Source organism: Cetorhinus maximus, chromosome 13, assembly GCF_964194155.1.
Source record: "Cetorhinus maximus chromosome 13, sCetMax3.hap1.1, whole genome shotgun sequence".
Classification (NCBI taxonomy): Eukaryota; Metazoa; Chordata; class Chondrichthyes; order Lamniformes; family Cetorhinidae; genus Cetorhinus; species Cetorhinus maximus.
In genome coordinates, this window is record NC_135891.1 from 32,789,345 (window position 1) to 32,816,038 (window position 26,694).

The window sequence follows — 26,694 nt, forward strand, 5'->3', positions numbered from 1 at the left end:
GTTCAACATTTTTCCACCTTCCATCCCTCTGTGTCAGACTACCACAGCGTTTACTTGACCACAATTCTGAAATTAAATCTATCACAAAGCAACCATTCCATAACAACTTCATCCACCAACACATCCAATACTGCATACACTAGTCAACTAATCGCCCTTAGTGCTTGATTTGCAGATGCCTTTGCCTGGTCCAATGTTCCTTCACAGTGCTATCCCAGTGCAGTATGCTTAATGGAAGATTGCTGACTTTCAATGGGGTAGACTGCAGATGGCCTTCAAGCATTTCTTGGCCTTGAAGGCCTGGCTTCAGACTGCATCACCCTAGCGTAGATGATAGCAGTCTGGGCTGGATGATGAGCAATACCAAGAGCACTAATAGAGTGGCAGTGTTGGGATCCCGAATGCTGTCATCCTGAGAGAGGACAGCAGATCTGTGCACAGAGGCGCTGCCACTCCCCCAAGGTGCTGCCTCAGCAATCCTAGTAACCTGCTGTAGCACAGGCTGCTGGACTGCAGTGAGACTCTGCAAGCCCCTTTAAGCACTGGTATCTGCTGTCAGGTGGCAGCAGTTTGACCCTGTTCTGAGGTACTAAGCTGGGCTTGCATGGCAAGATGGAACTTCATGACTTCAGACTGAACTTCCACTGCAACACTCAGATATTGAGAGGCTTCTGCTTGTACTGACATGGAAGTTGAGACATTGGTTATCAGACACTGCATCGCAATTGAGTCTACAAATGTTCTCATGGATTGGCCACCACTTCTGCATTGAAAAAAATGGGCTACAAGCTCTCTATGAATCCCTGTGCCAGATGCCTCCATGCTCCTTGACAGCAACATCAGGCTCTGCCAGGTCTGCAATTGCACCAAGCATTTCCATGTATATGTCCATCAGCCTTTTCCTATATATTGTCCTGGCAAAGTCAACTGAGTCTTCTCTCAACTCATGTACAACTTCACTCTCCAGGGAACTGGCACCTACCCTATCCTTCCCCTCTGCCCTGGCTGCAGCCCACCTCTATCCCATGATTCATCACATGCAGATCCCACCTCTATGCTATCCTCTAAACTACATACTGTGACAGTATCTGAGCTGCTGGCTGTGATTTTCAGATTGAGTGATGGTGTTTCTAACTCCTCAGTCCCTTCTTCCTCTTGGCCTTCAACCTTCCACACCAATGGCTGGCTAGCAGTCCTTGAATATCTAAAAGCATAAAGGCACAAGGGCAGGGTTAGGGTGATGGATGTGGGGTGGGTGGAAAGCATTAACTGCATGGTTATACCATCTGAAGCTTGTACATTGTAACAGATTGTGGGATGAGGGTGAAATGAGATTTGACAAGGTGCATTATGCAGGAACATACCATCATCGTCAATGGCTTCAGCAACACTGTTGGCCATAGCCTCAATGATGGTCACTCCGACTATTCCCAGCACTTTCTCTTCCATGAGAGGTGTGAGTATGCAGCCATGCCAGCTCCTCACTGGTTAGCTGCTGCTGCCGCTATTATGGACCACCCTGCAAAAGAGGGAAATTGTCAGTCAGTGTGCTACCATGTTTGGGTGATGTGCCTGCCACAGTTGAATAGCTGGCAGTGTGTGAAAGCTGTGGGATGTGTGTGCAGCTTCTAGCTGTGCTAAATGTGTGAGGGTGAGATAAAGATTATGAATATGAGGCTTGAGTCATGCTGGTATAGATCGTTGGTAGGCAAGTGAAGGGAGTGCAGTGAATGGAACAGTGTGTGAGGCTAGTTTTAGGATATGGCATGGAGGGATGCATTTACTGATTCTTGACCAATTGTGTGAGGTCATGGAATTTCTTGCAGCTCTGCATCCAGGTCCTCAGGTTTGAACTGGTGACATTGGCTGCCAGGGCCATCTGCTCTCACTACTTTCTTAGTACTGGTCTTGGTGGCTTCCTGCGCCCTGAGGGAAGAGATCTCTCTCTCTCTCATCTTGTCAACCTCCAGTTCAGTATTCGAGAACCTTGGAGTGCCATTTCTGTTCCTTCCTCTGGGTCTTTCCTTCTTCCTCAAGCAGTTTATACCCTGTTACAGCCAGAATATACCTGGTTCAAAGTAGAGCAGGTTAGCTTTAAGTGGTACTAGCCTCACATAAACATGGGATCTCCTGCTGATGCACGTAGCCACTCAGCAGTGTATTCAGCACTGGACTGCACACCAAAATCATGTAGATGAGAGAGCAGCATGAAGTTTACAAGTTTCCTGCGTCACTCTGAACTGTGCATCATGATTCCCACATCCAATTTTGCTGCTATCCATTTTTACTCCCATAGAATCTTCTAGCACAGAAAAACGACATTCAACCCACTACGCCTATGACAGCTTTTTGACAGAACAATCCAATTTGTCCCAGAACACTTATTTCCTCTTCAAGTAACATTGATGCAGAGAGATATAGAGACAATAATCCCAAGAGAAAATTATTGGCATTTGGAAAAATATGGAGTAATAAATGAAAGTCAGGATGGACTTGTTAAATTGTGTTTGACAAATTTGATTGAGTTCTTTAATGGAGTATCGGAGAGAGTTGATAAGGGTAGTATGATTGATGTTATGTATATGGATTTTCAAAATTTGTTTGACAAAGTACTACTAAATGGACATGTTAGCAAATTGAAGCTCATAGGATTAAAGGAACCTATAGCTTGGATATAAAATTAGCTAAGGGACTGAAAGCAGAGAGTAGTGGTGAAGAGGTGTGTTTATGCCTGGAGGGAAGTGTACAGCGGTGTTCCTCAGGAATAGGCATTAAGACCATTGTTCATTTTGATATATTAAAGACCTGGACTTGGGTATACTGGGCTCCTTATCAAATTTTTCAGATTACATTAAAAACTCTGAAACGTAGTAAACAATGGGGAGGGTAGGAATAGAATTCAGGAGGTTATAGGACAGGCAGACAGATGGCAGATAAAATTTAATGTGCAAGTTTGTTACATTTTGATAGCAAGAGGAAAGGCAACATAAAATAAATTATACAATTTTAAAGGGGGTGCAGGGCCTAAGGGTATATATACATAAATACTTGAAGGTGGCAACACAAGTTGAGAAGGCTGTTAAAAAAGCATATGGGATCCTTGACTTTATTAATAGAGGTACAGAGTAAAAAAGCAAGAATGTTATGCTGAATCTTCAGTTGAGGCCTAACCAGAAACCATAGAGTGCAGTGCTCAATTCTGGGTGCAACAGATCAGGATGGATGTCAAGGCCTTGGCAAGGGTGCAGAAGAGATTTACTAGAATGGTACCAGGTTGAGGGACTTTAATTATGTGGTGAGATTGGAGGAGGTGGGAATGGTCTCCTTACAGCAGAGAAGGTTAAGAGGAGATTTGTTAGAGATGCTCAAAATCATTACTTGCTTTGATAGAGTAAGCAAGGAAAAGCTGTTTCCAGTGGCAGAAGGGTCAGCAACTAGAGGACATCGATTTATGGTGATTGGCAAAAGAACCAGAGGCGACTTGAGGAATATATTTTTACACAACAAGTGGTTAGGATTTGCAATGCACTGCCTGAAGGGGTGGCAGCAGATTTAATCGAACTTTCAAAAGGGAATTGGATAAATACTTGAAGGGAAAAACTTTATGAGGCTATGGGGAAAGAGCAAGGAGAGTGGGACAAGTGGATAGCTCTATCAAAGAGCAGGCACAGATACAATGGACCAAATAGCCTCCTTGTGTGCTATATGACTCTACAATATATTCAATTCCCTTTCTGAGACAATAAATTCCAATTATTAAGTACTCACCTTATATGGGCATGTGAGGAATATCACAGGTGGACAAAAGAGGGCATCATGACTGACGACTGCAATTGAGAGTTCCAGTGACCAACTAAATGTGACTCTATGCATCAAACTGTCCCGTCTTCAGTCATAATATAGCACGGTAACAACACAAGGAAAAATTGTTGTCAAATAGTAAGAATCCACTATCTCTATGCTGGACTCCATGATTTTCACCAAACATTAAATGGGCAGCTATGCTACCAACAGGCGTGAGCTGTTGGTAGGATAGAACAATATAACAATGACAACTTATATTTATATAATGCTTTCAATGTAATAAAATATCCCAAGATGCTTCACAGGAGCATTATAAAACAAAATATGACACTAAATCACATAAAGAGATATTAGGTCAAATGACTAAAAACTTGGTCAAAGAGGTAGTTTTTAAAGGAGTGTCTTAAAAGAGGAAAATGAGGTAGAGAAGCAGAGGGGTTTAGCTAGGGTATTCCAGAGCTCTTGGTCTAGGCAACTGAAGGTGCGACCACCAATGGTAGACCAATTAAAATTGGGGAAGCTCAAGAGGCCAGAATTAGAGAGCACTGCAGATATCTTGGAGGGTTGTGGGCTGTAAGAAATTAGAGGTAGAGACCATGGAGGGATTTGAAAACAAGGATTCGCATTTTAAAACAAAGATGTTGCTTGATTGGGAGACAATGTAGATCAGCATGCACAGAGATGATGGGAGAACAGGATTCGGTGTGAGTTAAATAGGGCACCAGAGATTTGGATGACCTCAAGTTTACGGAGGGCAGGATGTGGGAGAGCAGCCAGCAGTGTGTTGGAATAATCAAATCTAGAGGCAACCAAGGCTTGAATGAGGATTTCTGCAGCAGATGAACTGAGATAGGGACAAAGTCGGGAGGCATTAGGACAGTGTGATGGCATGAATTTGAGGTTGTAAGCTCATCTCAGGATCAAATGAGACACCAAGTTTGCACAGAGACTTGTTTAATCTCAGACTGTTGCCGGGAGGAGGGATGGAGCCAATGGTTAGGGAACGGAGTTTGGAGCAGGAACCAAGAACAATGGCTTCAGTCTTCCCAATAATAATTTAAACTATAATCTCTTGTCGCTGCCTTAGCAACCAGTTACAGAACAACCTTATTATTTTTAAAGAGGACTTTTCTATTTGCCTCATGTCCAGTCTTCAGCTGATAATAGCCCCAACATCATAGTTGGGACAAAGCAAAGGCTCTGCTTCCTTACAGTATTTTACTGCTCTTAACTGCAAGTGATAAATATTACCCTTTTGTTTCCTTATGGAAATTTTTTGATCTACCTCAACCTAAAATACAATATGAATTGTTTAAAAGCTTGCTTGTTGTTAGAAAAGCAGCTAAATGTAATCTTCCTATAACACATCCTTTATTATAACACTTCTTCTATAATCACTTCTCATAAGTCTCTTTAAGAATCTCTATTATACCCCTAAACAGTACAAAAAAAATCTACTGCTTACCTGTAGTATTAGCATATGAATTAAATTCTATTCATTTTAGCTTTAGTATACATAGTGTTATACAATGGTAGGAGAGGGTCTTTGGAGGGAAGATATAGGAGATCCAGAAAGTGGATACAATAAAGAAAAAAAAGAAACAATTCATACCAAATGTAATTCTGTCAGCAGATGCTTTAACCTTAGTCGCTGTGGCTTTACTCCGATCATTGCGTCCTTTACTTCCGCGAACCTTCCCAGCAGCACTAGAATCTGCCATTTCTGTAAGACAACAATACTAGGTCAACTCTGTTTACCACCCAAAAAGTTGTGCTAGAACTCAGGTATCATCAATATAAGCACTGAATTTTGTTACATGTTCACCTAACAAACAGAGAAATGTACAGAAAAATGTACAGAAAAAACAACTGTAGTCCATCAAGGCATAGCGTCTTAGAAATCTCATATTCCATGATACCCTTATTGACCTCTATCGATTTCTTCATCAAGTACTTTTCATAGTCTTTTGTGAATTTGCACTTACTTCCAATAACTCAATGTGTCAATTCAGCTCTGTTGGTAGCACATTTCTTCCTGAATCAGAAGTTGTAGGTTCAAGTTGCACTACAGTATACAAATTGGATTAACATTTCAATGCAATGCATGGAAAGTGCTTCAATTTTGAATGAGATAGCAAACCCAGAGCTTGATGTTTCTCCCAGTGTTACAGTGGGACATTAAAAATCTCATGGCACCATTTGAAGAGCAAGAGCTTTCCTCAAGACCTGGTCAGCGTTATTTCTTTAACTAACACTATCAAAACGGATTAGCTGGTCATTTACATAACCACTATTGCTATTTAGGAAACCATGTTGAGCGCAAAATGGCTTCCACACTTGTACACTGTACAATATTTTACTATGTTTAGTGCTTTCAAATATTTCTGGAAGGTCTGGAAAAGCCCTATATAAAAGCAACTCCTCGTTTCAGTATTTTCATCCTTAACTTTTTATTTTTCTTAATGACTTGGGTTGCTCTATATGTAATTCCTTGGATCCAGCATTGGCAAAAAGATTCTGCTTGCCTGTGGTGCTGTATACATTAAGTCAGAGAATACAGTACAGTCATTGGGCTGGATTTTTGTTTTGGGTTTGGAACCCCTGACATCAGGAGAATTTCTGCGTGGCCAATTAGTGGCCAGGGAGCATGCTCACCATCCAATTAAGGATGGTGGGTGGACTCCCGAGGCTGGAGAGTCAATAGAAGGCCCACCAGAAATGAAACTTTAGCAGCCACATCATCCAGGGTAAGAGCTACCAATGCATGTAAGAGTGAGAGAGAAGGCATCCTTTGAAGAGAAGTAAGAAATTTCAATTTTAAAAAGCCAAAGATGCCAGGCTGGGCACACAGTTGCAGTTGGCACATGTGGGGTGGGGGAACTACAACTGTGCATTTTGCAAGTCGAAATGGAATTAGCGAGGAATGTGGGTACAAAAGCAATCCGGTTAGAAGGCCCGACTCCATGCTCCAACACAGCAGCCCAGCTCCCAACATTGTTTAAAGGCCCCTAAATTTCATCCCTCAATCCCTGTCACCCCACCATGCCCCCTTTGATCACCCATGCCACCTCAGATTTTTCATGCCACCTCTATGCCCCCTCACTTCCCACCCACCCCCATATTACCCCATGCCCCCTCAGATCCCCTATGCCACCTCCATGCCCCTCCCCCCACCAAGTATCATCTATAATTAATCACCCAGTATGCACTATATACAGTTCTCAGGAGCTATGAGGCTCAGGATGCGCGCCCAACCCAATTGTGCGTAAAATCGCATGAGATGCTGTCGGGTAGTTGTGCGCAAAGGTCAGAAGCTCACCCACTGAAAATTAAGCAGGCAATTAAGCCCATAAATGGCGCAATTGTCTGTGATTTTTCGTGGCCCGTCCAACCTTACAGTTGGCGGACGGGCGAATCGGCCAGGCGGCATTTACATTTTTCATCAAACCTTATCCAAGGACGGGATGAAATCTCCGTTAGGAAATAAAATAAAAATAAATATCCGTGGACAGCATTTTTATGAGGTATGCTTTCAGTTGCTTGATTTGCGATGCATGGACATTTTTTTGCAGCTTTTTACAGCCTTATTTCATTACTTGCAGGTCTGCAGCTCCCTAAGGCAGCTGACTGCCTTCAGGGAGCTCTCTCACAGCGCTCTTCCTGCCCCCCATCCCAGCAGCGCTGAGCTTTTCAGCATGTGTTTCACGCTGGCTGGCTTTTAAGTGCCCAGCCAGAGTGAAATCACGGTTGGGAGTCCATTTCCCAGCCACTCCCGGGCCCGCTGATCCTGCGTGCCTATTATGACGCAGCAGTTGATAATGGCTGAGTTGTTCAAATCCGAGAGCGAAACTTGAACAACTGCCATAACCTATATTTTCAATTGGTATGTTTGACATGGAGCTCTGAATTCAGGAATAAGACCACCGAGCCTCAAGAGGTTTTTTTTATATAAAACTAAACATTTATTAATTTAACAACAAATTAAACACATACACGTCTATAAATTTCTATCATAATAACTTTTAAACAAATCCCCAAATTAATCACTCCCAGGTAAATCTTCACCAAGGCAACAATAACCCATAGACTTTAAACAGACACCAGGCAAAGCACATCTGACATTACAAATTCAAAATGAGATTCCTTGCAATTTGGTTCCTTTGCAGACACAGTTGTAGGCTTACAGGCTGGTTAGATCTTAAATGCCTCTGACTTAAAATCACAAATTCCTTTGTTTATGCCTAGCTTTTCCTTTGAATATAAATTTTCCACAGTATCCTAGACTTTTAATGTCACATCTTCTAACAATAACATTTTCATCCGACTAATTTTATTAGTAATATAAACATATTGCTTGGCGTCTCCCAGCTAGGTGCAAGATTTTACTCCCACTCTTGAATACTTTATTCAACAAATGCAAATTTACACTTTACCTTCTATCCTCCTTGTTGTTTACCCAATTAACATCTCAAACTACTATACATCAAGTACCCAGGCAAGCTGGTTTTAATCCAATTAAGACACACACAGTCAAACACAGACACAGACCTTTTTACAATTCCATTTTAAAAATAATTTCCAATAACATTATAGACATTAATATCCCTTCATGACATCCCCCCTCCCTATCGAAGAATGAACTGTCATAATTTTTTTAAACTGCTTCATTTTTTAGTAACCCATCTCACTATCTCCTATACTTATTACACTATTACATAGCCAGGTGCATGCATTAACATAATATATATATATATATTATATACATATATATATATATATAAAATATATATATATATATATATATATATATACACAAACACAAGTACTTGCTATCAATAGAAATCACTGAAACCAGTATCCAGGTTTTTAAAAATGCCCAATTTTCCCTTTAAGCTTTAAACTCTTGATAACGCATCTGCGATTTTCTCTACCAGCAACATGCATAATCCATAGATTAAATAGAATAACAGAATCCACCTGAAAAGTCTTGCACTGTTGTCTCGAAATTTGTCAAAAAGCTTCAAAGGATTGTGGTCTATAGGAACAATCATTTCTGATGAATTATTTGCAACATAAATTTCAAAATGCTGCAATGCTAACTGCAAACCCAAGGTCTCTTTTTCAATCGTTGAATATCTTCTCCGTTTTACATTCAGGCTGCGTGAAAAATACCCTATCGGTTTTCAATTCCAGTGCCATCCTCTTGTAACAATACGGCCCGAATGCTTATATTGCTCGTATCAACGGCCAACTTAAATTGCTTGGCATAATTGGGTACTGCCAAAACTGGTGTCATAGTTAATACAGTTTGCAAACTGTCAAATGATTTCTGACACTCCTGTGTCCATTGAAACTTCTTGTTTTTTTTAATAGTTCAGTCAGTGGAGCAACCACACTGCTTAAATTTGGTACAAATTTTCAGTAAAACACACTCTATGCCCAGAAATCTCAAAACTTCTCGTTTTGTTGTAGGCACTGGGAAATCCACGATAGCAATGACTTTCGCAACTCTTGGAGCTACCTTATCATAACCAATGGTATGGCTTAGAAATGTAACTTGCACTTTTGCAAATTCACTTTTAGTCAAGTTCATCACCAAATTAGCTTCTTGCAATCAAGAAAATATTTCTTCCAGATGTTGTAAATGCTCATCTCACGTCAGATTAAAAACTATCAGATCATCAATATAAACAATACAATTGCTTAGACCTGCAATTACTTTGTCGATCTTTGAAATATCGCACGGCATTCTTCACACCAAACGGCATGACTTTAAACTAACATAGTCCATTTGGCGTCACAAAAGCCGATATCACCTTTGCTCTTTCCGACAACGGTACTTGCCGTCAATCTTTGTGATAAATTTCGATTGTCCCACTTTCTCAATGCAATCTTCCAACCGTGGTATAGGATAGGAATCTACTTTTGTCACCACATTCACCTTTCAATAGTCCACACAGTCTTTGTGTTCCATCCGGTTTCCGTACCAGCACAATAGGCGGACTCCGGTTACTGCAACTAGACTCAATGATATCATTTTGAAGCATGAAGTCAATTCCTTTTTGTACTTGTGATAACTTTGCTGGATTTAATCTATAAGGATGCTGCCTTATTGAAGATGAAACTTGTACAGATACATCATATATAGCTAAATCTGTCTTTCCCAACTTATTCCCACAAATAGGTTTGTGTGACTGCAATAGCTTTTCCAAATCACTTTGACACTTGTTTGGAAAGTAACTCAATATTTCATTTAAATTTTCAAGCACACCCTCATTATCCAATTTGATTAGAGGAATATCAATTTCAGAGACCTGCACTTCTACGTCTTCCTCATCATCACTAATACCTCTTTTTTGTACCTCTTCCCCGTCAAAGTACTTTTTAAGAATACTTACATGACATACCTCTGCTTCTTTCTTCTATATGGGGTATTTATTAAATAATTTACTTCACTCAATTTCTTTTCAACCCTGTAAGGTCTATTAAACCTTGTATTTAATGAATCACCTAGTACTGGTAACAGAACTAGGACTTTCTCTCCAGAAACAAAACTACGAGCTGTCGTTTTCTTGTCTGCCTTCATTTTTATTATTTCTTGTAACATCTTTAAATGTTCCCTAGCCAATTCACATGCTCTGTTCAACTTTCCCGGAAATTTTATACATAATCCAGAAGAATAGTTTCTGAATTTTGACCCGCCAATTTCTCATGAATCAATTTCAATGGTCCCCTTACCTCATGACCATAAACTAATTCAAAAGGGCTAAAACCAGTAAACCCATGCATTAGGAGCATCTCTAATATCAGATAACAAGAATGGAATTCCTTATCCTCAATCCTGTTGATTATCCTGACAGTATGCTCTTATCATAGTTATAAAATTTTGATGGAATCTTTCCAAAGCTCCTTATGGCTCCGGATGGTAAGCTGTTGACTTAAACTGTTTTATCCCCAAACTGTTCATTATTTCCTTAAACAGCTTGTGACATGAAATTTGACCCCTGATCCGATTGTATTTCCTTAGGTAAACCATATCTTGTAAAACTTTAGTGAACTCCTCTACAACCTTCTTGGTTGTAATATTTCTTAAAGGTATCACTTCAGGAAACCTGGTAGACACATCCATTACTGTCAGTGAGTACTGATTTCCACTTTTAGTCTTAGGGAGGGGTCCTACACAATCAATCATGACCCTGGCAAAAGGTTCTTCAAATGCTGGTATTGGGATTAAAGGTGCCTGCTATAACTGCAAAATTGCAAATCATTTTTCTGTAACTCGACTTGAGTTAAACACTTCAGCTGAATTGTCATGTTGTATTTCTTCCTGAACAATGTTATCAAACACAGTGCCAGCTAATTGGATTTTGACACCTTCTTCATGCCTTTGAACTGCCTGCCCTTCCTGTTTTTACTTCTTTCAACCTATGAGCCTGTGATCTCATTACCACACAATCTGGAAACAATCCAGGATGCTCTCTCTGTAACACCTCTGTTGAAACCACTTCCACAAACTCAAAATAAGTTTGCCCAGGCTGTTTTCTCTTATTCCTAAATTTCTGTCTGCATGCCTCAGGGACCAACTCATTTGCACTCAACATAGCCTTTTTCACAATCTCATAATTCACCAATACCTCTTCAGATAGCGAAGCATATACCTCTTGCACTCTACCCAACAACTTGGATTGCAACAACAATGTCCAGTACTCCTGTGGCCATTTCATCTGTTTAGCTATCTTCTCAAATGAAACAAAGAGTGCTTCAAAATCTCTTCCTTCAAACTGTGGAAGAGCTTGTACAAATCTAAACATTTCCCCACTGGGTTTCAGGTTATAGGTTTCTTCATCATCAGAATTCTACTCAGAATATGAGACCTCTTTTAAACTTCCAACCTTTTAAGCAGGTATTCTCTTTCTCTTTATTTCTCTCTTTCCCTTGCCTCTCTTTCTTTATCCCTCTCTCTTGCCAGAAATTCCAGTTCCAGTTTCCTTTCTTTCTCCTGGCATTCTGCTTGCTCCCTTTGAAATGTCCTTTCTCTTTCCTTTGCTTCTAATTCAAGTTTTTTCAGTTCCTTTGCTTGTTCAAGTTTCTTGCGTCTTCATTTGTAACTGAAGTCTCTCTATCCCCAACTATTACTCACTAGTGTCAGGTTTCACTTCCAACTATAGATGCTGTGCTATGCCTTTAATTAAATCTGCTTTCTTCACCCCTACAGGTTTTAACTTAAATTTAACTTATTAAACTTACTTAACTTATTTTTAAAATATTGCTTATTTTTAATTTTAACTTATCTGTCAACTCTGTTAACTTATCCTTGGATACTTTTTGAAACCCAATCAAAGTTACATCTTCTATTCCCAGGCAAGTCATAGCAATTGCCAAAGCCATCTTGCAGAGTCACCACTTACAAAAAACCTCACCAACTCCTGATTCAAAGTGCTTCTCATACTCATAACCTTAAGATTCACCTATTCCAAACCAATCAAGGAATTACAAATATTATCCTGCCAAGAGCCCCCAACAGTTAAGACTCAGCAGTTGCTAGAGGCTGAGGTGTTTAAATCCCAAAGCAAAACTTGAACAACTGTCATAACCCATATTTTCAATTGGTATGTTTAAGATGCAGCTCTGAATTCAGGAATAAGACCGCTGAGCCTCAAGAGGTTTTTCATATAAAACTAAATTAAACATTCATTAATTTAACAACAAATTAAACACATACACATGTCTACAAATTACTACCATAATAACTTTTAAACAAACCCCCAAATTAATCACTCCCAGGTAAATCTTCACCAAGGCAACAATAACCCATAGACTTTAAACAGACACCAGGCAAAGCACATTTGACGAGGTTCCTTGTAATTTGATCCCTTTGCAGACACAGTTGTAGGCTTACAGGCTGGTTAGATCTTAAACGCCTCTGACTTACACACACAAACTCCTTTCTGTTTATGCCTAACTTTTCCTTTGAATGTAAATTTCCATGGTATCCTAGGGTTTTAATGCCACATCTTCTAACAATAACATTTTCATCTCACTAATTTTATTAGTAATAAAAACACGTTGCTTGGCTTCTCCCAGCTAAGTGCAAGATTTTACTTCCACTCTTGAATGCTTTATTCAACAAATGCAAATTTACACTTTACCTTCTATCCTCCTTGCTGTCTACCCAATTAACATCTCAAACTACTATACATCAAGCACCCAGACGAGCTGGCTTTAATCAATTAAGACACACATAGTCAAACACATGGATACAGACCTTACTACAATTCAATTTTAAAAGTAATTTCCAATAACATTATAGACATTAATATCTCTTCATAATACACCCAACAACCTAAAAATTCAGGCCATGGGGTCATGGGAACTTCTTGAAATCCTTGAAAAAATTAAAACTCTAACAACATAATAAAACCCTAAATTCAAGCACACTATCATTGACACAGAAAAGAAAACAAATACTGCAGTGAAAAAAATTGTAATCTTTTAAGTGCCTATTAGGTTCGTAAACAAACAAGAAACTGCATCAAAGACATATTCTGTTATTACAGCCTCTTAAAAGTTTCAATCATTCTTGGATAAAAAGGCCATCTGATGATCTGAAGGCTTTTATTAGAGTTTGAAATCCAGCCAAGAATTCAGAATGGCTACAGCTGTCATAACAGCATTCAGCACCATTCACGACTCCTCAGATACTGAAACAGTCCACGTCTTAATACAGCAAGACCTGGACAATACCCAAGCTTGGGGTGACAAGTGGAAACTAGTATTCATACCACACAGTGTGTCAGGCAATGACCATCTCCAATAAGATAGAATCTAGCCATTGCCCCTTGATATTCAATGGCATTATCATCACTGAACCCCCACTGTCAATATCCTGGGGGGTTACCATTGACCAGGAACTGAACTGGACTAGCCATATTGTTAGGAAATAGGGACAGTTTAAGTAAGCTATATTTGTATTTGTGGGTGTTAGGATTGAGTTTTAGCTTTAAAGTTTAAGTTTGATTTGTATTTCTGTATGTGTGTGTTAAGAAAAGGTCACGTTGAGTTTTAGGTGAAACTGGGATTTAGTTTCATTTTTGAGGGAGATAGCAGGTCAAAAGCTGTTTGTATATCTGCATTTCTAATGAGTTTTATGGCTCTGGAAGAGAAGTTAAAACGAACACAAGAGTAGAAAAAACTGCTGTTGTCTAGCAACAGGAGTCCAGGGAGGGATTTGCATCCACACACACACAGACAGGAGAAAACTAAAGAAAAGCAGTTGGAGTTCAGTTGAAAACAGCTGCCGGGGAGAGACTGGAGCAAAAGAGCAGATAGCAAGTCCCAAACTGAAGCTGAAGCCAGGACTCCAAAGAGACTGGACACTGGGAGAGGGAGCTACAGAGTGAGAGCAGATTTCCCAAAAGAACCGAAAGGTCCCAAGGCCAAGGAGTGGAACAGAAGAAAGTCCCAAGAAGACCTTCTAGTCAAAAGAAGGACAGGGACCTGGAAAAGGTCCTGTTAAGTGAATTTAAGAGCGAGGAGCAGAGGAAGGCTCCAAGCTTCAAGCTTAGAGAGACGAAAGCTGCAGGAAGCAGATCGACATAGGCTTGTGAGAAGTCAGAAGGTCCAAAAAGACGGCTGAGGTCTGTAACTCTTTGCTACGGGCATGTGAAGTAGTGGTGTACTGTTGACTGCTGAGTCAGTGAGAGAGAGTGCATGGAAGAAAGCTTGAATGCATGTGATGACCCAGGGGAGAGGAACATCGGAAGGAAAGCTCAAAACTATGCAGGTGGACCCTTGTGGTAGAAAGTGGAGATTGGAAACCCTCATGTGAAAGATGGAGTTCAGTGAGACTAATTGGCTCATGGTGTGACAAGTGTGTTGGGGGGAGCTGAGGAGAGATCCACAGCATCTGTCTGGGGTGGCATCTGCCACTTGGTTTCAGAGTGTGGTGTGTCTGACCACAGGTCACCTGTTGGTTTACATGGACTGTGTACCTGCTGTGAATATTAGTGTAAAGAGAGCTTTTGCAACTTGTGGTACCCTTACAAATCTGTATACATCTGTAAAGGTATAGTTGTGGGTGAAGGAGTATTGTATTTTGTTCATCTTTTCTTATTTAACAAATGTGGTGTGTCTGTGTTAAAAGTTCATCAGCTGACTCCTGTGACTCTGTTTGGAAACTACTCTCCACGTATCTAAAAGAGAATAAAAGTTAGGACCTATCAAGCCGGGTTCCACCCTGGGATCAGGCTTGCCAGTCGTAACATCAGCTGGGATCGTAACAATATAAATACTGTGGCTACACGAGCATTTCAGAGGTTAGGAATACTGCGGCGAGTAACTCACCTCCTGACTCTGTAAAGATTGTCCATCATCTACAAGCCACAAATCAAGAGTGTGATGGAATACTCTCCACTTGCCTGGATGAGTGCAGCTCCAACAACTCTCAAGAAGCTTGACACCATCCAGGACAAAGCAGCCCGCTTCATTGACACCCCCTTCCACAGATATTGACTCCTTCCACTACCAACAAACAGTGGCAACAGTGTGTACCATCTGCAAGATGCACCGCAGGAACTCACCAAGGCTCCTTAGGCAGCATCGTCCAAATCCACGACCACTACCATCCAGAAGGACAAGGGCAGCAGATGCATGGGAACGCTACCACCTGGAAGTTCCCCTCCAAGCCACTCATCATCCTGACTAGGAAATATATCGCCATTCCTTCACTGTCGCTGGATCAAAATCCTGGAACTCCCTCCATAACAGCACTGTGGGTGTACCTACACCCACAGCTGTTCAAGAAAGCAGCTCACCACCACCTTCTCAAGGGCAATTAGGGATGGACAATAAATGCTGGCCCAGCCAGCAAAGCCCATGTCCCATAAATGAATTTTTAAAAAAACAGCAATGTTGTCAGCTACATTGCCTGAAACTGACAAAACAGAATAGTGTCCCATTTCCATTTCAAAGCAGGGTGTCTAACAATAAATGGATGGGAGCAGGTGCAGGGAATTTTTTCAACTTTCAAAAGCAGAGTCTTTTTTAAAACAAACAGACCTGTCAGTCAATTTAAGTAACAACACAAAGCATGACAGTAGAGGCTGACAGGACATTTTTTTCACATTTCTAATGTATTGTGGCATTTTCTCCAATGGAAAACGTACTATAATGCATGACAACACTTACACAATGGTAGTCAATGCAAGGGTCAACATACCTTTGTAGGATAAGCCCCTATGATGAATCATTGCATTAAAAACACAACTACATTACAATACAGCATATATTATTGACATTTGACATTTTATACTTACCTTTCAGAATTTTCCTGACTCATCAGCAGGCTGCCCCTAGTCGTCACAAACTCTCCACGGAAGTGCATTTTTAGGGCTTCCAAAACTCACATCAGCTCACCAAATTGTGTGCGAGAGGAAATACAATTTTCCTCGGGTCCTCACAATGGCGACCTGGACCCCAGAAGAGGTGTGTGGATTTTGAACCTAAGGCCTTCCTGTCCCATGAAAGGGCCACACAAAAGTGGTATGGGGTTTGGAAGGCAGAGGGAAATAGTTTCCTTTTGCTGGAAAAACTAAGTTCAGCATTTCGTGACCCCATGGAGACAAGACTGCGTAGGTTTTCGAGAAGTTTCCTTCCTTAAATGCCTGCTGACATAAACCTGCTCCTATCCTTGACTATGATCCCTAGATCTTGCAAAATTGCTGACATCAACCCTTCTTTTACAAAATTGTTGACTCTCCATTCTCCCCAACCATAATTACATCTTTACTTTTCCCTTTCTCTAAAGGCAGGGAACATTTTGATTCTTGCAATTATCCCATCTCTCGATTTGATGTACTCTGTTTCAGCTTTCATTCATCTACAGTAAGGAGGCTACAGCATGTGTGATTGTGATTTCTGTCCTTGCTCATCCTCCCAGAATTCTCTATTTATTCTTGTCAACACCATTGATCTCATCTTGCACAAATGCTTCTTCCTCCATAGTCCATCACTGTGGCACTGCTCTCCCATGGTTACAATTCTACTTGTCATTTCATGGATGCTACATCACCTTCAGCGGCTTTTCCTGCCTTGTCCATGCTTCCTCTGTACCTCAGGGTTCCACCCGCTTTATTATTTATATGCCAGCTCCTTGGCAGCATCATCTGTAAGCATTAGGCAAGCTTTATATGTATATGCTTAGTCAGATGATTGTGGGTTCAAGCATCATTCCATGATTTGATCACATAATTTAAGCTGACACTATAATACAGCAATGACAGAATTCTCTGTTGTTGGAAGTGCTGTCCTTCAGAAGAAATGTCCATGTGCATGTTAATAATTCTATGGCACTATTTGATGAAAAGCAGAATTCAACGTTCTTCTCTCAATCAACATCACCAAAAATAAATTAAATGGTCATTCATCTCATTGCTGGTATGAGACCATACTTTGGACCAAATCTTTGCTGTAATTGCCCTTGGATATGTGGCTGCGTATCATGCCATCTAACTCATTAACAAATACAATGAATAGCTGAGGCCCAGCACAAACCTTTGCACAATGTAACAAATTACATCCTGCCCATTATCACTAATCTCCGTCCTCAGCCAATCTCCGAACCAGGCCATTAAGTTTCCCTTAATTCCATGAGCTTCAGCTGTAGCTAACAGTCTCTTATGAAAAACTTCTTGAATGCCCCCTGGAAGCTCAAAAAAAATAACATCCGTAGACATTCCAGTGTCCACTACTTTTGTCACCTCTTCAAAAGATTCCATTAATTTTATCAGGAAGTTCACTCACAATTTCCAGGAGAGTGTGTGACTGACAGCTGCACCATATAATCGATAGATAAGTAGTGAGGAGCTAAATATAGTAGGTGGATGTGATAATGGGTTGGGAATATTAATTGGGTTGTTGAGAAGCTGAGAAAGTTAGCTGAAGGTGAGGAGGATCCGAGAATATTAGGTGGGGTGGGGAAGATTTAAAGAATTTAGCTGCATAAAGAGATACTGAAAGACATACAGAGAATCTGAACAATGTTTCTGTTAGTTAAAATAAATAATAACTTCAACTTCTTCACAAAGCAGCAGTACAAAGTGACAAGGAATTTTACTGTGCAATAATTTATCATATTATCTGATAATATTCCTAAACTTTCGAAAGTTGGAGATGGCTGCCTTATTTATTGTTATTAGTTTATTTTTAATTTTATTAAACAGTTGCTTTGCTTCAAATATTGAAGAAACGCTTCTCTAAACAGAGACATGAAATATTGAAGACTGCGCACTTAGGTGCAAAAGCATTTTAATATAGATAAATCAAACTGATGCACTTTGATCAGAAATTAGAAACATCATGATGATAGTGTAGTTGATGCTGTGTATATGGACTTCCAAAAGCCATTTGACAAAATGCCACATACTATTTGTAAAATTGGATTCCATGGGATTAAAGTAACAGTGGCAGCTTGGATACAAAATCAGTTGAGGGGCAGAAAGCAAAGTGTAGTGGCGAACGATTAGTTTTCAAACCTGCAGGGAGGGATACAATAGACCACCCCAGGGTCAATATTAGAACTATGGCTGTTTTTAGTGTATATTAATAATCAGGGCTTGTGTATATGTGGCATAATTTCAAAGTCTGCTGATGATACTAAATTCAGAAATAGAGAGTGAGGAGGATAATAACTGACTTCAGAAGAACATGGACAGACTGGTCAAATGGGCAGACAAACAGCAGATGCAATTTAATGTAGAGAAGTGTGATGTGATATATTTTGGTTGGAAGAATGAGGAGAGGCAATATTAACTAAATGGTACAATTTTAAAGGGGGTGTCGGAACTGAGAGACTTGCGGGTGCATGCATACAAATCTTTGAAGGTGGCACAATAAGTTGAGAAGGCTGTTTAAAAAAATATGGAATCCTTGGCTTTATTGTTAGTGGAATAGAGTACAAAGCAAGGAAGTTATGCTGAACCTTTTTCAAACTCTGGTTAGGCCTCAGCTGTAGCATTATGTCCAATTCTGGACACCACACTTTAAGAAGGATGTCAAGGCCTTGGTGAGGGTACAGAAGAATGGAACCAGGGATGATGGACTTCAATTATGTGGAAAGATTGGAGAAGGCGGTGTTGTTCTCCTTTGAGCAGCAAAGGTTAAGAGATTTGATTGAAGTGTTCAAAATAATAAATGGTTTTGAAAGAGTAAATAAAGAGACCTGCACAGAGGTGATTCGGTAACCAGGGGGCATTGATATAAGGTGATTGGCATAAAAAAGAGGCAGCACGAGGAAACAGTTTACACATATTGTTTTGATTTGGCATGTACTGCTTGAAATGGTGGGGTGGCAGTTTTAATAGTAGTTATCAAAAAAAGTTGCATAAATAATTGAAGGAAAAAATATAGGGGAAAAAGCAGAGGACTGGGATTATTTGGATAGCTCTATTGTGTGGTGAATGCTGGCATGATGGGCTGAATGGCCTCCTTTAGTGCTATATCATTCTATGATTCTGCAGAACAGTTGCTATATATGGAGTGCTTTGGGACATACCAAGTGCTATGAAAGGAGCTATATAAATACAAGTTCCGCCTTTCGCTCTTACTCCATTCTGCTTCCAAGCCTTTCTCATCAACTCAAAGCTGTCGCCACCTTCTCCAACCTCACGTGTGATGTTGTGCCACAACTTCTTTGAACAACTGAAGCCATCGACTTAAGCTCCCACAAACACCCAAACATCTCTAGCTCCTTAATCCAACATGCATAGCCCTGTGGAACGCTCTTCCCGGCACCTCCATTTTATCATTTACCTACCTGCAACACACTGTTTGAGATCCTCCACTTCAATGTGCTTTTCCCTCCACTTTATCCACTCTTTAATATGCTCCTGTCTTTTTAAATTATGTATCCTGTAATTTACTGTGAGAACCGCCATGGCTAATCCACATATAAACTTACAACACAGGAAGCCATTCAGTCTGTAATGCCTGTGCCAGCTCTTTGAGTTGTTGAATTTGATCTCATAACCCAGCTTTTTCCCATAACAAGTCTAATGGCCTTTGAAAGAAACTGCTTCCACTACCCTTTCAGATTAAAAAAAAATCTTTCATGGCATGTGGACGTCGCTGGCAAGGCCAGCATTTGTTGTCCATCCCTAATTGCCCTTGAATCAACCTTGCTAGGTCATTTCAGAGGGCAGTTAAGAGCCAGGCCAGATAAGGATGGCAGATGGGTTTTTACAACAATCAATTATAGTTTAATGGGGCTAGCTTTATATTCCAGATTTATTAACTGAATTCAAATTCCACCAGTTGCCATGGTGGGATTTAACCCATATCCCCAGAGCATTAGCCTGGGTCTCAGAGGGATAGAGAATTGTTAAGATCTGGAATGCACTGTGAAAAAGTCTCCTAATTTTCCCTTTAGTTCTTTTGCCGATTATTTCAAATACGTACTGACCCACTTGCCAGAGGAAACAGTATCTCCTCATCCACTCCATCAAAACTATCCATAATTCTGAATTAAATCTCTACTTAGCCCAAGGGACCAGGTTCCCTTTTTACAGCCCTGCTTGGCCCTGACGATACAAGTGGTTTCAGGCACACTCCAAATCCACAACTGTACCATTTGGACCAGATCAAACCAAAACAAAACCACAAACTGAAAAAAGTGGCTGGCTTTCCCTTACACCACAGCCCGTCAAAAAAAAAAATCTCATCCAAGTAAAGACATGAGGAAAACCTGATGCTCCATGACTCACACTGAAGAGAAATGCCCATTCATGCCCACACTGGGCGGTGTAGGTGGGTAGGCGGTAGGCGCGCGGGGGGGGGGGGGGTAGATGAGAAGACGGGCGCGCGCGCGCGACCCTTCCCAGCGGCCACGTGCCGTCCCTCAACATGGAATCCGGGCGGGCGGGCGCGCGCGCTAGCGAGCGCGCTCCCAGTAAAAGAGAAAGCCCAAGAAGTTCCGACATTCTCCCCCGGGCTCGAACCTCTCACCTTCCTTCATTAACATACAAAGCGCCAACTTCCTCCTTCAACTCGCCGACATGTACAATGTAACAATTCCACTGCTGATACATTGTTTCTCCGGCTCGGGAGCAAGATGAGCTTGCACAGCGCTGAGGCAAAATGGCGACATTTTAAAGAAGCAGGCGAACTAAAGCTCGCAGCGAAAAAAGAGGCATAAAAACATTTTGCACCGCCCAAAGTTGCCCCTATGCATTGACAATCGCAAGAGTAAAAGCAAAGAAAATGATGGAAAACACGAGGCGGCGCCCAAAGGGAAGGGAGGCCACCACAGAGTCGGCGTCTTACCTTAAATTTCTGTTTAGATTATTATCTTCAGGGCCTTTACAGTAGACTCTATTCCTGGGTCATGCGCGATTCCACTTGTCCTTTGACAGTTGTACAGTGAGGAGGTAAGTTTCAACTCTCGCGTTACTATTTAATGCTGCACGAATTTCAAGTTCCAGCACAAGCAGCAAATCTGCATTTTCAACGCTGCAAATGTCTGCTTCTTGCTTGCCAACATAGACGACAGATTACACATTTCCATCTCAATATTGTTGCATAAACAGGAACCACAGCTCAAGTAGAAACTACAGAAGTCCTCGCCTTCAAAAATATGTAACTTCATGTTTATGCAATGCTTATGCAGCTGTTTCTATATTTTACTAACTCGGCTGAAACAATTTTTTTTCAAAAAATAAAATTGTTTGGAGAACAAGACCCCAAGTATCTCCAAATATTTTTACATTTTTCAATAAAACATATGCTAAGATTTGCCAACGCACATTATAGCCAGAACAGCCCAATTTATGTACAGAATAAAATGTACGGAAAAAATCTGTTCAGCATATAAAGTTGTGTGTGGCTTCATGTTTTTTTGCTTGATGCAGTAGATGAGCGGCGACTTTTAAAAATCATGTTTTGTTCTGAACGAGAAAAATAATGATGAAAGACTTGTCAGTAATTTGAAATTTAAAAAGTTTCATTAAACTATTATATTCTACATGATCATGAAATCCAGGAAATAATGATCCCGGCCTGAAGTCGGTGCAATTGGCTTTACACCTTGTCAAATATTAGCATTCTATTTAGACTATGAAACACGTGTATTGGAGGCAATTAGTACCTTGTTAGTAACTGTGTTTTAGATGGGTCACAACAAAAAGTGTTGCTGCCGAGTTGGAATGACTGAAAACTCCAAAGATGAACATAAGGCATAGCCAACGATCCAAATAGCCAATGGAAAACGACAGCATGCATTATAAAGCACTTTCAGCTTTGTAAAACATCCTGGTTGAAGCCGAATTCATATGGAAAAGAATATATGCGAAGTAATTTTCAAGTATAAGGTATTTTTTTTTTAAAAAGACAACAAATAAAAGGTGAAAAAATTGAACGGAGATGTCATCACTGGCAGAAAGACAAACAGGATGATACGAAAATATGAAGAAAAAGAGCAAAATCCAAGGGCGCTAAGTTACGCATCAATGAAAGTTCGTTTTCATCGCTGAAGAAATTGCTCACAGGACTTTCAAAGCACACACTTGGATAATATCGCTTGTACTTCATGTGTTGGACAAGTGCAAATTGGCCATCATTGCAAGATAACTAAATTCAGTGTTGACTGAGACTTGGGCGAGCTGTTCAGTACTGTGGCAGTTCGCTGCAATATAATTTTTTAAAATGCGTGAAACGAATGTTTTAAAATGATCAAGGACGGGAGGTGGATAGATAAGCAAGTCACTACTAAATGGAGAGTTAACGTTTCAGAATGATGGCCGTTCGTCCGAACTGAGAATGAGTAACATTCATTCATCGCCTTTATTGCAACCAACGCATAAAGTGAAATAATAAAAACAAGAGAATGAAGGAAAATCAATATAAAAATAAATAGAAATACATAGTGTATTTGATGGGTAATAACACATTTATACAAATATGCGAGTCAAGTTCCTGTGACATTGTACGCACGGAGTCAAGAACAAGTGTGGTATTCAGATGAAGTGGGCTTAGAACCCTGAGGGTATTTGCACAAAGGGCTCACCAGTCTAATCCAGTCTCCCATTTTAGGATCATACATTTTCTTATTTTATTCTTCCTATAATAAATTCTTATGTCCAGTTTATGATGGAAACTATCCATATAAACTTTCATGGCATAACCATATCCTTTGCCAGTTGGTGGTTCTGCAGCTTTGCCACTGGAAGAAGGATGCATATGCAGCACCACTTTATACATGTAGGTTTTATTATAAATGTGATCATAGAGCTTTATAAAGGGTGAAATTGATATGAAATGCAAATGAACTTAATATTTTAATAATGCATACAAAATACAGATGGGAATGAATTTACACATGGGTACCATCTTGCAAAATTGGCAGAACATGACTGTGTCACAGTATACATACACAGTCGAAGCCTGACTCCATCAATGGTCCAATAATGATTATCATTCCATTTTCCCTATTAGTCACAAGCATCAATTATCTGCATGTTAATGCCAATTCACTCTACAAAACAGGATTATCTATTCTCACCTCAAGTGAAAACTACTGTTCTTAAATTGGCTTCTTTATTGAGTCACCTTCCAATTCACCCAAAGTTTGCTTTACTTCCATCGTGAAACCTATGCAAGAGCTTATAAATTCTGCCCATCAGGCAGATTTTTTCTTTGTTGTTATCAAATGTTAGATCCACCTGATTTGGCAGTGAGAGATCCAATAGTACAAGGAGCTCAAAGCCAGGAAATATAGCAGCTGCTCTGTAACTTGGCTTATCTCCTCCCCACTTGTGTGGCCTGTCAGTCAATCCAGTTGGCTTGGACAGCTACAGCTACCAGGTGCTGACCAAACCTGCCTTATAGACTAGTAATGTCAAAACAACCAATTAAAATTCAATCAAACCTCCCATGCACATCAGGAGTCTGAACTCCAAGCTACTCCAGGCAGCTGGCTGCAAGCCAGATGCAAACATCAGGTGACTGGTCTGAAAATTGATTATGATTATTCTCAGATTAATCCAGTTCATATTAGCACTGGCCCACAACTTGGCACTAAATTAATAATCTTACTTAGAGTCCACATGGCTGCTTGTGTGGGACATATAAAAATATCACATTGTTCCAATGCCAGATGTTCAGGCCAGGTTGGGAGTGTGGCACACTGTTGCAACAGAATAGAGAACTTTGTTTTACATTTAACTTTACTGTAACTGTTTGATGGTAAAGGCATCCAAAATTGGAAATTTTCCATTGCCCAGTAATGATATCCTCCATCATTACGAGCACAAAAAAAACTTTAACAATGATCTGTTGACATTTTTTAGTTTCCTGAGGAGTATATATTTTTGATGATAGTGATGTTCACATTGGGGCAGTTTGGAGAAGGTACTGTACTGACCATTATGATAGATGAATTCACACCAGTCAAAATGTAGGCTAGAAAATTCAGCTCCATAGCTCTTGTATTTTATATTTAAAGAACACTTTATTCATAAAATTTGTCAAAGTACATTACCAAACAATTTGAACGTGGTATATAGAGTGTGTTGTGGTTCAATTTCTTTCAATACAGCACCTGGCACTCTGAGGTGCCTCACTACACGTATGGCAAGTGACAGATAGTTAACTGCCAAACATTGTTTGATATTTAAACCAGGCAACTTTACCCTGATTGGTCAAGACATTGCCCTGAAGAATGAGTCAATGAATGGCCGTCACTTATTTTGTTTAGCTGAAACAGCCTTAATGTACATTCATGTTCTGTCTGGGTCAAGCTGCCTGATTTAAATTTCAAACAATACTTGGCAGTTAACTGTCAGTCACCATCAGTGGTGCATTCTCCATGGCAATGCCACTTGCCAACTAATCAGCACTCTCTTCACATATAGTATAAATTGTTGTTTTCCCCTCATATTGGTATTCTTGCAAGTGTCCTGATGAGTGCAAGATGAAAAGCTTAGACATGTCTTTTTTTTTCAGCAATACTCAAATTCTGTACTACCAAATGACAATTTATAATTTATTGCAAACATTCTCTGGTGCATACACCTCGAGGGGTTTTATGCAGGTTTCAATCCATCAGTGCGCTATGGTAGCAGGGCCTAGACTGAGGTCTTTTCCTATTGAGCCTTTGCAGCAGCTGCCCCAAGCTTCAGTGTCCCTCAGCACATGGTCCTAGACCTTGGAATGTGCCAGTCTGCAATACTCAGTCATGGACAGCTCTTGGTATGGGAAGACCAACAAGATTCATGCAGACCAATGAGAGTCTTTCACCAAGTTGATTGTCCTCCAGCATTAGTTGATGTTTATCTTAATGTCCATCCCTGTGAATCGCCCATAGAGCACAGAGTCATGCATTACAGAGCTACTTGGGGTGAACCTCAACAAAAGTCACCTCATCTCTTTCCAGATATTCTTTGTAAAGGCATATTCCAAAAAGAGGTAAGTGGGGCTCTCTTTCCCTTTGCAGCCACCTCAACGGCAGTGTGTGGGGTGGCACTAAGACTCTGGGCGTGTGCGAAGGATCTGACAGGGAGAGCCCTTCTCACCACTGCCAAGCTATGTCTTGGAGCTTATTTAAAAGTTCTGACAATGAGGCATTCTGGTAAATGACAGTCTGTTCAGAGAACCATCGGACAGGATCCATTATATTTTCTCACAGGTCTCAAGGGCATTACATGCACCACTGCCTGGTGAACTTGTGGTCAAAGATGTTCATCTGCATAAACTTTTCCAGAAAAGGCAGCTGGTACAGCATGATCCAACTGAATGGAGAATTCCCATTAATATGGCTTGACTCATCCTTCACAAGCACAGGGGCAGATTGAACTTCAGCATATGGTGCTTGCATACTGAGGGTCTAGACGCAGCATAATACAGCCATACACAATGGTGGCCATCAGGATGATGGATACATTGGGTACATTCCCAGTGCACCCCCTCTCCCCCACCTTTATCTAGAAATGTGTACATTGTGTCCCTGCAGACACAGTCCATCATAATCTCCAGATAAAGTGGAAGAATACTAAGGTGATATGTCATACCACAGGAGTTGACTATGGGCCAGATCTACACCATATACAGCAACACAGAACACCTCTCATTTGATAACCGGGTTCTTATCCACAACAAAAAGTGAGCATTCCTCCCAAATGCCCAATTTCTGTTTGACTCTATTTGCTCCTCCCCCAGTCCTTGGGTCATGCCATGGTCCCTCCAAACCATATTCCCAGCATCTTCAAGTGGTCTGACCCTACGGTGAAGGGGTCAAAGAATCAGTCAGCCCAGTTCACAAAGAACACGGCTTTGTTCTGGTCATGATTTGCTTTGGCTCCTGATGCCAGTTTGAGCTAGTTGCAGATGTTCATCAGTCTATGGACAACAGCGGATCTGAGTATAAGCTGGTGATGTCATTCACACACAGGGAGGCTTTGACCTGATTATCTCTGCTATCTAGAATCATTACCTCTTTTCTTCCTGATGAATTCAGAAAGAGGTTCAATACAACACACAAGTAGAACAGAGGAGAGAGAACAACTCCAAATTTGATCAGAAAGCTTTCTGATTGCTCCCCATTGATTGAAATTGAACTGCTGATGTGACATAGACCAGTTGGATACAATCATGGATTCCTTCCCCAAACCTCATTTTGGAGAATATGTAATTCACATGAGATATTCTGTCAATGGACTTCTCCTAGTTCCATCTGTTCAGACAAGTCTCCACCCTCCTGTCCTGTATGTGGAAGATAATATCCTTGAGTAGTGTGTGGCTATTGGAAATCTTCCTGCTGGTTACAGCACAGGTCTGATGAGGGTGAATCGCCAACTCAAAAACAGACTCGGCCATGGACAGATTTGTGTGGTCCATTTTAAGTAG

At 40.6% G+C, this 26,694-nt stretch overlaps 1 protein-coding gene across 8 annotated transcripts in view; it reads right to left on the reverse strand.

Annotated features, from left to right (window-relative positions):
- znf512b (zinc finger protein 512B) overlaps window positions 1-21,548 on the reverse strand; it is a 160,375-nt gene extending 138,827 nt beyond the window's left edge. For 3 of the 8 annotated variants that reach the window (XR_013578429.1, XM_078555215.1, XM_078555221.1), the window contains exons 1-2: window positions 21,121-21,547; window positions 5,417-5,527 (exon numbers count right to left, since the gene is read on the reverse strand). Coding sequence is in view for 7 of the 8 variants with exons in the window: in XM_078555215.1 (XP_078411341.1) it covers window positions 5,417-5,525 (109 nt within the window). In the remaining variant the exon portion in view is untranslated. Of the gene's footprint in view, window positions 1-1,364; window positions 1,520-5,416; window positions 5,528-5,789; window positions 5,857-21,120 lie in introns of those variants that run through there. The other 5 variants (XM_078555218.1, XM_078555222.1, XM_078555220.1 and 2 more) reach the window with 4 other exon arrangements.
- Window positions 21,549-26,694: the final 5,146 nt, after the last annotated feature.